Raw genomic sequence first — 13,664 nt, forward strand, 5'->3', positions numbered from 1 at the left:
AGCGTTCGGGCCTGGTTCCCAGTGCTCAGTTCTCACTCAACTCTCCCAATCCAGGCTGTGACCCCTACAGGACATTTGCTTCCAAGTCTTTTGGCAAATAAATTACTCAGGGACATAGCAATGTATAACCACGCCTGACTGGCTTGTTTTATTGGAGAAGAGGACGTGGAGTTAACAACGTGAAGACAGTTGGGACCTGAGGTTGGGAAGAACACCCTCCCCTCCCCTTACAAGCCCACTGCCCCAAATAAAAAATAACCAACTATGGGAGAGCAGCTGAGACAGCGACTGGGGGCAGGGGAAGGAGACCATGCGTGTGCTGGGAGGGCCCAGAGGCAGCGGCTGCACGAATACGTGAGTACAAGTCTCTGAATCTTCCTCGTACGTCTGTATAAATATATAGATAAGTTGTTCGCTTGTTTCCCCTTCTCTCCCTTCTGCTCCGTGCTGCTTGCCGCGGTCCCAGCTCCTCTTTCCACGTGAGGGCGAAGGGAAGGGGCATGATGAGCAAGTCATCACCGAATTGCAATCAGACCCACATCCATCAACTTCTGGATCTTCTGCGCTATCACAGGATTCTTTAAGTGTCTGACAAACAAGAGGCAAAGTTATTTGAAATGAGACAACCTATAAAAATTCTTACTTGCTCGCAGAGCAAGCCCCAACCAACACAAATCCCCCTGGACACCACCAACCAACAAGAGGTGGTAAGGGAGTCCTGGCAGACTGCCCAGGGGGACCCACATGGGCCTCCTCTGCCATTGTTTGGAACCTGACCAGTCCTGCTGCAAATGAGTCCACGGACACGGGTTTAAGCTGAGACCACTCTCCCAGCAAAACTGGTCTTTCCAACTAACCACTTAAGCCATTGCCACTAACATATATAAATGAAATCCTTCCAGCTCACCACCAACTGCCAACCTTCCAAGTAAGAATTACACTATAAATATTCCACTCAGATCACACTGCTGCCAACGTTGTGCATTCTCAATGCTTTTGTCCACCTTTTTCCTCGAAGGCCATCTGCCCCCAACTTGACTCACTCGCTGAGCGCCTGGGGGTCCTTCTGCATCTGTTCCAGGATGAGCCGCATGGCCGGGTCACTCATTATCTGCTGCACCTCAGGGTCGGCCATGGCCCGCCGCTTCACATCTTCAGGGCTGTCATGTCGGTTGTACTGGGCCATCATGCAGCGCTGGTAACCATCTGCGGCCTCCTGCATTCCGGCAAAGCCAAAAGCGGAGGGTGTTAGCACTACCTGGCTCACTGCTGCAGCAGGTCCGAGATAACAGAGGTAACTGAGGGGAAGACAGACACACAGAGAAACAGGCGAGAGGGAAGAAACAGAGACACGGAGGCAGGGGAGAGCTCACTGAAGGCCAGAGCAGCCCCACCTTACAGTTGGAGTCCAGGTCGAGTGCCTTCTGGTAGACATCCATGGCTTTGGTGTAGTCTTTCATCGCTTCCAAGGCAGCTGCTTTCCGTGTATAACCCTTGACTACAGACAGAAAGGGAGAGGTGAGGCATCCCTAAAACACACTTCTGAAGGCTGCTCTTTCACCTCTTCATCTGAACACCATTGTTCCTCAGCCTGACACTAGCTCCTAAATGTTACAAACCCGAAAGACACACAGGCAAAGAATATGCTCTCTCCTTCTCTCAACCCTCTGGCCAGTCAGGGGACAGAGAAAATGTTACAAACCCGAAAGACACACAAAGAATATGCTCTCTCCTTCTCTCAACCCTCTGGCCAGTCAGGGGACAGAGAAACAGCACAGAAAGGCACTTACTGAAGGTCGGTTCTAGCTGGATGCATTCCTCACAGTCCTAGGGAGGAAAGGCAAAAAAGAATTAGGCTCATTCCTTTAGAGGAGCTACTCTAGGGCAGACTGATCACTTGGAATTACAAATCTAACTGTTCACCCAGGGCCATTACAGAACATTCTGCTTTTGTTCTAATGCTTCTGTTCTATTTTTTTTTTTTTTTTTTTTTTTTAGATGTTGAGGGTAGGAGTTTATTAACAAATTAATTTATTTATTTTGCTGTGTTGGGTCTTCGTTTCTGTGCGAGGGCTTTCTCCAGTTGTGGCAAGCGGGGGCCACTCTTCATCGCGGTGCACGGGCCTCTCACTATCGCGGCCTCTCTTGTTGCGGAGCACAGGCTCCAGATGCTCAGGCTCAGTAGTTGTGGCTCACGGGCCCAGTCGCTCCGCAACATGTGGGATCCTCCCAGACCAGGGCTCGAACCCGTGTCCCCTGCATTAGCAGGCAGATTCCCAACCACTGCACCACCAGGGAAGCCCCTGTTCTATTTTTTAAAGAATTTTTATTGGAGTATAGTTGATTTACAGGTGTTGTACAGGTGTACAGCAAAGTAGATCCGTTATTATATATACACATATCCACTCTTTTTTGGATTCTTTTCCCACAAAGCCATTACAGAGCACTGAGTGGAGCTCCCTGTGCTACACAGCAGGTCCTTATTACTTATCTATTTTACACATAGTAGTGTGTGTATGTCAATCCCAGTCTCCCAATTTATCCCTCCTCCCTCTAGTGCTTCTGTTGTTCCTGGCAGCTTGGTAATTTAACAGCAGGCCCAGCAAAAGGAGAGTAGAGAAGGAAGGAAAGCAGAACTAGAAGGGATAACAAATCCAGATCATGGACCATCTCGTATTAAGGGGCTGGGACTATTCAAAAGGCTGATGTTATGATAAAAAAAAAAAAAAGGGGGGGGGAACCCCCAAAAACCAAAAGGTGGGGAAACTTCTAGTTTGAGAAACTAAAGAGGACATGATCACCAGATGAAACGAATGGACCTTGATATTGACAACTTTAAAACTTTATTTTTAGACAACTAAGGAAATCTGAACATAGACACAAAGCAGATGACACTACGGCCTGAGTTTTGCTATTAGGTGCTAATAATATTGTGACAGGACAGGGAGAGTCATTTCAGGAGATGTATGCTCACGAATTCAGAGGTCAAGTGCCAAAATGTATCATTTCCTTTCACAAATGGTTCGCCAGAAGTGTCAATGCTTATGGTTGAAGAAAAGGTGGAAAACATAGGTATTCTGTGTATTTTTGTCTGAAATATCTTCAAAACGTAAAATTACGGAGAAAAGAATGCTATGCAGTGTCGTGTGTGCACTGAGGCCCAACCAAGAAGCTCTAAGACTGGGAGCAATTCTCCTCATTCTTTCCTCCCATTTGCACATTGGGAAACTCCTGTTCCACCTCTCAGGTGACTAACAATGTTATTCTTTGCTTTGCAAACCAACTTGCTTTTGACATTCCCCTTGTGCAGTCCCACCAGCAGCAGTGATGTCTCTAGGCCAGATGGACCGAGAAAATAGTGGCATCAAACAAAACCATCACGGACTCAGGTACTGGTGTGTCTAGACAGATAACATTTTGTCTAGTTCCCACAAGATAGTCCAGGTTTATCTCCCAGAGAAGAGTTTAAAACTCGCCAAGAGGCACAGAGCGGCTCATGCTCAAGAGCACCATGGAGAGCAACTCCTGCAGTGCTGAACACGATCATATCTGAGCATGCTTGACGTGACTGACAGCCGCAGGTCTATCTAACTGGAGTACGGAAGAAAAGAAGGGTAAATCTGCTGTGGAAAGTAAGGCAGTTCCTCAAAAAAATTAAACACAGAACTATAGTACTTCCACTGTTGCATAAAACACTTGAAAGAATTGAAACCAGGGACTCAAACAGATATCTGTACACCCATGTTCACAGCAGCATTGTCCAGAATAGCCAGAAAGTGGAAACAACCAAATGTCCATGGATGGATGAACAAAACGTGGTCTACCCACACAATGGAATATTATTCAGCCACGAAAAACGAAGTGCGACACATGCTACAACGTGAACCTTGAAGACGTTATGCTAAGTGATGTAAGCTAGACACAAAAGGTCCAATATTGTATGATTCCACTTACAGGAAGTCCCTAGAGCGATCAAATTCAGAGACAGAAAATACAACAGTGGTTGCCAGGGGTTGGGAGAGGGGGCTGGGGCGTTAGTGTTTAGAAAATGCAATTTCCATTTGGGAAGGTGAAGAAGTTCTGGGGATGGATGTTGGTGATGGCTGCACAACAATGTGGATGTACTTGATGCGACTCAAGCATACACTTAAAATGTTAAAAAGGTAAACAACAAAAAATGTAAGGAAGGACAAAGGGGAGGGAAAAGGATCTACTTTCCCAAATACTCCCAACCACGAATAAATCCACAGGCCAGGACAGGGTAGACACAGGCCCTGTATTTTTACAAATTTCACATGTGCATCACCACCTTGAATCTATGATCAAAATAAGAACATCAAGCTGACGCTGATGAAAACATGAAAAGAGGAAAACATATTCCTCATGCACAGGTTACATTAACGGCTGCTCCGCATTCCCAGAGCCTCACCTTGAGTGCCAGCTGGAACTCCAGAAGTTTGGTGTAGCAGGCAGCTCGATTGCTGTACAATTTGGCATCTTTTGGGTTCCGTTTGATGGCTTCTGTATAATGCTTCATGGCCTGGGGATAGTCCCCTGAACATGGAAAAGACAAACAAAAAATAAAATAAAGCACACCACCAGAGCGCATCTACCCCACAGTCAGCCGAGGCACAGAAAGCAACATCTACACTGCTCTTATCCAAAAGTTCCATCAACTGAGCTGTAGGTACCTTTCTGAAAACATTCATTGCCTTTGTTCTTTTCCTCCAAGGCCAGGTCAGGGTTTATGTAGGCCAGCCGCTCTTGCTCTTTCAGGATTTTCTCTGCCTAAAAAAAATATTAATTCTTGGAATAGTCATTTAAACTCTCATAAACATTGGGCTAATAAAAAGTCTGATTAGAATTTCAATTTTCACAGTGGCAAGATTTAACTTTTGGTTTAATAATTTTATATTCCTTACAAACTATGTATAGCTTAAGTAAGCTACAAAGATATATTGTACAGCATAAAGAATATAACCAGGGGGCTTCCCTGGTGGCGCAGTGGTTGAGAGTCCGCCTGCCAATGCAGGGGACACAGGTTCGTGCCCCGGTCCAGGAAGCTCCCACATGCCGCGGAGCGGGTAGGCCCGTGAGCCATGGCCACTGAGCCTGCGTGTCCAGAGCCTGTGCTCCGCAACGAGAGAGGCCACAACAGTGAGAGGCCCGCGTACCGCAAAAAAAAAAAAAAAAAAAGAAAAAAAAAGAATATAACCAATATTTTATAATACCTTTAAATATAATGTATAAAAATTTTGAATCACTATGTTGTACAACTGAAGTATAATGTTGTAAACCAACTTTACCTCAATTCAAAAAAAAATTTTATATTCCTCATCATCAAGGTGTAGGTACTATGAAGCAGAATGAATGGTATTGATGTACACTTGATACAAAGATATGCCCTGTGTGAAAATGATCTATGTATTGACAGTTCAATTTTCTGCCTCATCTTTCTGTGAATAAAATCACTCCCCTACGTAATTTGGTTGTATAAGGTAAGAAAAAACTTAAATTACAATAATAACCACAACACTGTCAGAGCACTGACCCTCAATATCAACAAATTTATGGTGGAAACCTTGGCCAACCAAAAATCACAGCAGAAAAACTGAGTTATTCCCTACATGTTGTCATCATTAAGTGATGGGGCAGCATCATATACAATGACCAAAGACAACAGATTTATCACTAAATAGTAATGACTACAATAAATAAAACAAAAAATAGCAAAACATCCCATATTCCCTACCCACCTGTTGGCATTTCTTGAGCACATCTGGGGTTCGGTGCTCTGCCAGAGACTTGTTGTAGAAATGGATGGCATCCTTGTACTTTTCTTCTTTGAAATAGGAGTTGCCAATTCGAGCGTAAGCTCTGACAAAGAGAAAAAAGAATTTGCTAAGGGCAGAACACAGACAAGGTCAGCCCCTGCAGAGAAAAACACACCTGCAACCAACTAGACACAAGGCCCACATCACTGCCCCAGGGACCACGCCCTTCCAACACCTTCTGTCTAGGATCCTGCAGCCTCCTTTCCAGCCCACGGCTAACAGAGTAGGTTGTGCAGCCAGCAGCCCCCTCCCCATGCAGACATGGAACCCTCCACACCGCTCAAGGCGTTCCAGGTCAAGCGTACTTGGCAATCTGTCGGTAGTCTTCTCGGTTTTCTCGCCCCACTTCAATGGCCTTCTCACAAAGCTCCCGGCATTTACCATAGTCGCCCTTTTCAAAGTACACGGCTGCCAGGCAGGAGGGTCAAAAAGGAAGAGTCAGTCCATGCCTCACCCCCAGGACCATGTAACAACTCCTGCACCTGCGTCCTAGGTCTCACCTGCTTGGTTGGTTATGTAAGTCATGTTGGTGGGGTCCAGGTCCTTGGCTCTGTCATAGTGTTTCAAGGCTGTGTCAAAGTCTTTCTTCTTATAGGCTTCATTCCCCAGCTCTTTTTCTTTCAGAGCCTAGATAAGGTGTGGGAGAAGTCAGTGCTGAGCACATCTAACCAGACGGCAAAGAGAGCAAGGGCCTGTGACGTCACAGGTACCACGCAGCATACACAACTAACAAGGCTACGGAAGCAGGTTCTCGACACCCACAGTGAAGTATCAGCTGTTAGGATGAAAAATTATAGACTTTCATGTCTGCTTCCTCTGAAACTCCCCCTATCCCACCTACTCTCCTGGATCTTTGTCAGCAAGTGAGGGCTTCTTCAGGGGAGAGGAAATCCCTTCAGCTGGAAAGAACTTCAGAGAGGACAACATAGTTCTGTGCTAGGTTTAATTCTGAGAGCCTGAGCAAGTTCGGTTTCTGTCACCTGCTGTCTCGGGGTCTTAGGAGGGTGAGGAGCAGAAGGGGCTGTCCTGGTGGCAGCAGTCTTCAGCAGAGCTCACTACCACCCACGTTATAAGGCCTTTTTCCAGTTTTGAGGCGCCATGAACAACCAACGCTTACCCATTTAAAGGTACTAAATTTGGCAACAATCTGCTGTTCCCATTTATAAGAAGGGAAATAAAATCGTTCAGGCACATGCCTCCTGCTCTGGAAGACTGAAAGTTGTTCACTTAGCAACACAGACAACTTTCAACTACACACCACGTCCAACCAGGAAACAGAAGCATAAGGAATGATAGACAGCATTCCTCTGGATCTCCGCAAGGACAAGGACCACACACAACTTTATTGGCTGGCCCTGGCTGACATCCACACTGCCAGAACCACAGCGGCCGTGGGACTATGGACTAGTAGCTTCCGCTGCCTGAAGACTTTGAGATACACGATTCCTATGAAACTGCTTGTTACGTGGACCATTTAATATACTATTTTATTTTTTAAATATTTATTATTTATTTATTTATTTTGGCTGCACTGGGTCTTAGTTGCGGCACGTGGACTCTTAGTTGTGGCATGTGAACTCTTAAGTTGCAGCATGCAAGCAGGATCTAGTTCCCGCCAGGGATCGAACCCAGGACCCCTGCACTGGGAGCACCAGGGAAGTCCCCTGACCATTTTAATTAACAACAGTAACTTTAGCACATACTGAGCATTCAGAAAACAATCACAGCCAATGAAAGTCTATAGATGGTCCCAACTGACACACATATTTCTAGTTGACTTGGCTGTTTCTTCTAAATTCATAATAGTAAACAGTGTAAAAAAAAAAAAAAGAGCGAGACACCTGCTTCTTATTCTCTGGAAGATCTTCTTCCATCGGCTCTGGTTTTGTCTCCTTTCTGGGAGGCGGCGGCGGTGGAGGTGTCGCAACTTCCTCCTCTTCATCCATCCCACCTAGATCGACCCCCAGGAGGACGCTGAGAGTAGTCATGATCCGGGGATCTTGCAACTTCCTAGTATTGGTTAAAAAAACAAAAACAAAAAACAGCACTTAGTCCTCTCCACAACTGATCTTAAACCCCATTTACTGCTAAAGCTCAGATTACTGTATATAAAAGCTTCTCACCCGTGAAAAGGTTCCTAGATCCTGTACTAAAAGTTACAAATGGGGAATACTCAACCTTTCAAATATCCATATAAAATGAGGTAACACAGACCAAATTTATTTGAGGCCAGCAGATACACAGAGAAATAAATGAGTTAGAGATACACTTTGTCTGATCTCAGGAGACAGAGGGATTCAGACAGTCACAGATAGCAGTACAAGGTTTAGAGAGACCTCTTTAGATCTGACATCCTTTCAACCTTGAGTTTCCACTCCAATATACCAACAGAGAGAGGGGGTCCTATGTGCAAAGAAAGGATAGGGTTGGTGCTAGGTCAGCAAAGCAGGAGAGCAGTGAAGAAGGGAGGGAGGGTTAGAACAAACACTCCAGATTACTCTGATATATACTCCCCCTGACCCTTTCTAAAAATACAAATAAACAGTAAACAAAGCAATAAACTCCTACTGCTCTTTGGAGAAAAAACAAAGGGAGAAACTCTGCAGTCCGGTCGAGGTAACCCCCTGCCACAGGATCCCAGGAAGAAAGCACAACGTTCACGTCCATTTCCAGAGACAAACGGTGCCGCCTTGACTTACGTGCCAAGGTCGGAGGGCTTGTTCCGCAGCTGCTCTATCAGTTCCCGGTAGGTAGGATCAGCGAGCAGAATCTTTGTCCTGGGATCACTCTCCAACTTCTGGTATAGATTAGGCATATTGAAGGGGTTCATGAATTTCCTCTCTGTTTCAAACGAAGGAAAGCACATCACTAGAAGTCAGTTACTATGCCCACATAGCCTACTAGACCAACACTGGGGGATGGGGGAGCCTCAAAGTTAATCCCAATTAAAAAATAATAGGAGGGCTTCCCTGGTGGCGCAGTGGTTAAGAGTCCGCCTGCCGATGCAGGGGACACAGGTTCGTGCCCCGGTCCGGGAAGACCCCACATGCCGCGGAGCGGCTGGGCCCGTGAGCCATGGCCGCTGAGCCTGCGCGTCCGGAGCCTGTGCTCCGCAACGGGAGAGGCCACAACAGTGAGAGGCCCACGTACCACAAAAAAAAAAAAAAAAAAAAAAAAAAAAAAGTAATAATAATAATAGTAAATAAAAGGAAAAGAGCAGTATACATGGTGCCTGCCTACCTGCCAACCGGGCCTCCATATTCTGTAAACCTTCTTTGAGCTGAGGGTTGTTTGCTTCATGTTTTAAACCCTCCTCATAGGTTTGCTTGGCTTCTTCAAATCGGTTTAAGAACTCAAGAGCTGCTGCTTTTCGAGAATAGCCCTTAAATCAGCAAAGAAAAATACAAAATAAAAGACACCTAGCGGTAAATTCCTAAGACGAACTCAAAAAAAAACTATTTTAGATTTCATGAAACAAAATGGGTATTCACGTGAAGGCCAAAGGAAAAACAGAAAGAGGAGCAGGATACAGCAATGGTGTATTATCGACCCTACAGAACACAGCCAAACATCTAAGGTGCACACCTGCCCCCTCCCAGTTCATCTTATGACCCTAAGTGTTGTCAGTTTTTGGGGTAGTGTTTTCCTTCCTAGTAGTACAAAAAATAAGACATGTCTTAACCGATGGTACCTCAGATTTGATGAAACATGCCGTCACTCTGAGGAACATTCTCAAACAGGCAGGAAGAATACTGGGGGGAGGGGAATAATCAACTCTGAGTCTCTCGAGATAGGCAACTAAGCAAGCCAGGAGGGCTGGTATTTAAGAACTGCCCCCGAAAGGAGTTTCTGGGCACCTGAGGAGCCCCAGCACGCGCACAGCTTACCTTGCCCCAGTCAGGCTTCAGGTCCACGGTTCTGCAGCCGTCCTCGTAAGCCTTCTGGTAGTCTCCTTTCTTGGCATAGGCTGCGGAACGATTGCTGTAGAGCACGTGGTTCTGGGGGTCTAACTTAATGGCTTCCGAGTAGCACTGCAACGCATCATCGATGTTGCCAGCACTCAGGGCCTTGTTGCCCTTTTCTTTGAGCTCATTTACCTGAGAAGAAAAGGAACCAATATAGTTTCTCTCCATAAAATGTCTCTTTAGTCCCAATTTCTTAGAGGATACTCATTCCTTTCCACAGCTATTGACAAACAGGTTACTTTATGGATCAGAAAAGAGAAATCATAGATTCATTAATTTACATTTCCCACACCTTTGGGAACCAGCAAGGAAAAAATAACCAGGAAGAAGTGGCCTGACACTGTTCTTTGCTGGCTCCCCTGTGGATCAGTGAGAACTCCAGCCACTCTTCCAAAAATCTCTACTTTGAGCTGATGAAGCCACTCTAGAACATACTCATGAGTTCGTTTTGTGGAAAAACAAATTTATTTGCCATGGATTTCCCGAGTTCGAATGATAAACTGAACACAGGCCTAGTTACTCCTCACAGGAAGAGGCAACCAAGAAGGAAGTGGACTGAGTGTGCACTGATACGTGCTTCAGCAACCTGCCGGCTCCAGGAGCATCAAGACGCTCACCTATGATCAAAGAACAATCTGTTTCCACTTACAGATGTGGTAACATGTCACAACACGGGTAGATTACTGGTCTGTTCCTTAACGGGTTAAGGAAAGCTAGAAAAAAACAGTTTTTGTCATGCTTAAGTATTAATATGCTACTAAAATGATGAAGAAGAATAAAGAAACACTATTTGTGGTTCAATCCACTATCCTCTCAAATATCCGGAATGAAAACAGCAGGAACGCATCAAAACGTTTAATAAAGTGACCCTGGCCCTGTCAGAACAAGATCCTAATTAATCTCCTAACCAGGGAGCCCTACAAGAGGGGAGGGTCATCCCTGAAATGCATACACACTTGGTGAGATTAAGCTGTGTCCCTCAAGACACAAAGTCATTCTTTCTTGGTACCTATCAACTGCCCATGACCCAGTGTACTGATGCAAGAAAGAATTCTGTTATGAGAAATGGCTTTGGAACCTTGAGGCACACTAATTGGGAACCTCCACCAACCAGAGAGATCTTAGAGAGACAAGCTCTATGAGGAAAAAGGAAAAGAAACTACCAAATTTAGCAAGCAAGGGATAAAAACCTTAGAGCCCAAGATGCTGGCCAGGTGGCAAAAAGTTTAAAAACTCAACTAATACCACGAGGCCGCTGAGAACAGCTTGGTGAAGTTCTTGCCTATCCTACAGAACATCTTCCAAACTGGGCACCTACCTGCAGTAAGACAGGAAAACAAGTTCGTACACAACCAGCACTTTAAAACATCAAATGGAATAGAAAATATCAGCATGTGGTACATGTAATACAGTAAGTTGTTTTGTCTGACGTGTTATACAGTTGTATGTCTGTATTGGGTCAAATTTTAAAAGTTTATCACTGTGAGATTTATTTGAAAGGTGCTTAGTTAAAAAAACACAATTTTGGACACTCAAATTTGTCCAACTTGAATATTTTCTAAAACTGAAACATGGATCTCAGAATTAAAAAAAAAAAAAGAAGAAGCTACATATTGAATGGGGGGCAAGACAGTAGGTTCTAACACACCTGGAGTAAAATGCCAGGCCATTTGTACAACGGGCATGGTAAACATGCAGTCCCTGAGTTTTTTTTTTCACTCACAGTCTACCTGTACCTACACTTCTACAAGGGGCAATTGCGATTAAGAAAAATTTTTTTCCTCTTTTGATAACGGCGGGATGAGAGCTTTTCTTGAATTTAACACAGCAATGTGTTTCTCACATCAGCCCTCTGTTTCTTGTCTATATCACAGCCTACTGAATCCCAGATACAATTTAATTATCAGAAGGGCTCAAAATGTTTATTAACCTCTCCGTTTCCACTCTAATTTCTAAAAATTTAGCGAAGAGGCCCCAAGTTTGGCTAAAAGAGCAATACCTATATACTAAGGCAAAAGGTTCGGCTTTGTAGATCACACCTTAACACCCGAGCTGTCCCCCCACTCCCCCAAGTCAATCATTACAGACTAATAACAGCTTCCAATTGAATAAAACCTCTCTGGGCTTTTCACAACCCTCAGGCCACAGAGCGTACAATTAAGTCACTGAAAGCAACTAGCAGCAGCTTCAAACTCGGCCCCCCAATAATGCTGAGAGGAGTTAAATAACTTACTTCTTACTGCTTATCTGTATATTCTAAATTTTCTAAGCAACTAATTCCTCCTTCTGCAATTTGAAACCGAAGTTTTGTAAGTATCAGTCCTGTTACTCTTGAATCGCACGCACACGGAAAGAAAAACGAGGAGGGGGAGGGGCCGCACATACGTTTGTAAAACACTGGTAGAGATGAAATTCATTCCAAGGACTTTTGCTGCACCCTCCCCTTTCCTGCATCATGAAAAGAAGTCGGCCTGCTGCTCGTCATACCTTCACTAAACACTCTTCCATCCCGGCCTCTTCAGATACAGAGAAGTAGGGTTTTCCCTACTTCTGGCTACTAAGTCCATCAGCTACTTCCAGTGTATTCCCGTCCCCGCTCCCCGAATTCCTCCAAGTTAACTGTGCCAAGTCCTGGGTAGTCTCTTCGTCCGCAATCTCTGATCCCGCTTTCAGATGACGAACTCCCAGAGGTTGACCCAATCCCTCCTGCCTTTCGCAAGGCCCCTCGCCCACCTCCATCCCTCCCAGCGCCTCGGGCGCCATCCCCCTGGCTCAGCCTGGACCCACTTCCCGAGAGACCTCCGGAGTCCGGCCGCGGCTCCTCTTCCCGCCGCGAATCGGACTTATGCCGAACGGATACGTCTCCCAGCCCATCTCGCCGAGTCGGGTGGCGACAGGCGCTGAGCCGAACCCGCGCTCCCCACAGCCAACCCTCGCTGCCCGCTCGCCCGCCCGCCGCGGCCCTCACGCCCTCGCCGCCTCAGCTGCTCCGACGGCCCCGGTCCCCACCCCGGCCGCCCCGGCCGCCCCAATTGGGCTCCCGCCCCGCTCCTCCACCCGCGGCCTAGCCTCGGCGGGTCACCGAACGGCCCCGGGCCTCAGCCCGCCCCTCCCCCTTCACCTGCTCCATAGCCCGGCCCGGAACCCAGTTGAATAGACTCCGTCCGCTCCGCGTTCACAACCGCACGCGCCGCCTTCTGGAACCTACTAGAAGCTGCCGGGACCCCCAGATCCCGCCCCTTCCTCTCGGGCTCACTGGTCGCGCTCCTCTAGGGGGCTTTATGAGCTTTTTTACTATTGGCTTGAAGTCTAGCCCATCATCTTTGCTTCTCTCTCATTGGACAATATGGAGAACCCTGCCTCCCCCGCATCTCAGGATTGGACTTCCCCTAAAAGCTCCGCCCACCATAGGCTCTATGATTGGAGGGAAGGGCAGACCTCTGCGACAGTGACTGGTCACTTGGTCCGCCAATCGTGGCCGCGCTGGCCGCGCCCATTGGTCCTGTTCTTTCTGGAAATTTCCACCTCTCCCATTGGGCTGACGGACTCCATGACGGAACCGCCTTCAGATTTTAGGAAATTTCAATTGGGCGGTGAGTTGCAGACACTTTGCTCTGATAGGATTAAATTGCTGCCCTTCAAAGAGCAGGGTGGGGTTTTGCTGTAGCCGTGGTTTATGGGAGCCCAAGGCCGCAGCCGCCGCGGTGGTACTCCAGGCTGCGGTATTGGCGGGGTCGCTGGGGACGCTGGCCGCTTCCTTTCTCGCTCTGCGGATAGTGTGGCCTTGGCAATTCGCTCCTCCCCGGCGGCAGAGAGCCCTGATCCTTCGCCCGAGCGTCGGGCTCGGGGGTCCCAGCCTGGGGGC

General features: G+C 46.7%; 1 protein-coding gene across 1 annotated transcript; it reads right to left on the reverse strand.

Moving 5' to 3' along the window:
• Positions 1-118: 118 nt before the first annotated feature.
• STIP1 (stress induced phosphoprotein 1) lies at positions 119-13,351 on the reverse strand (the record flags this gene model as incomplete). Its single annotated transcript, XM_079707301.1, is given in 16 exon segments — positions 119-588; positions 1,044-1,216; positions 1,395-1,498; positions 1,791-1,827; positions 4,430-4,554; positions 4,692-4,788; positions 5,757-5,877; positions 6,140-6,242; positions 6,335-6,461; positions 7,676-7,844; positions 8,534-8,675; positions 9,075-9,216; positions 9,722-9,931; positions 13,202-13,213; positions 13,217-13,255; positions 13,259-13,351. Coding segments are annotated over 16 exon segments (1,767 nt in total). The 3' UTR covers positions 119-515.
• Between the last annotated feature and the right edge of the window lie 313 nt (positions 13,352-13,664).

This window comes from Hyperoodon ampullatus (assembly GCF_949752795.1).
Source record: "Hyperoodon ampullatus genome assembly, chromosome: 7".
Taxonomy (NCBI): Eukaryota; Metazoa; Chordata; class Mammalia; order Artiodactyla; family Ziphiidae; genus Hyperoodon; species Hyperoodon ampullatus.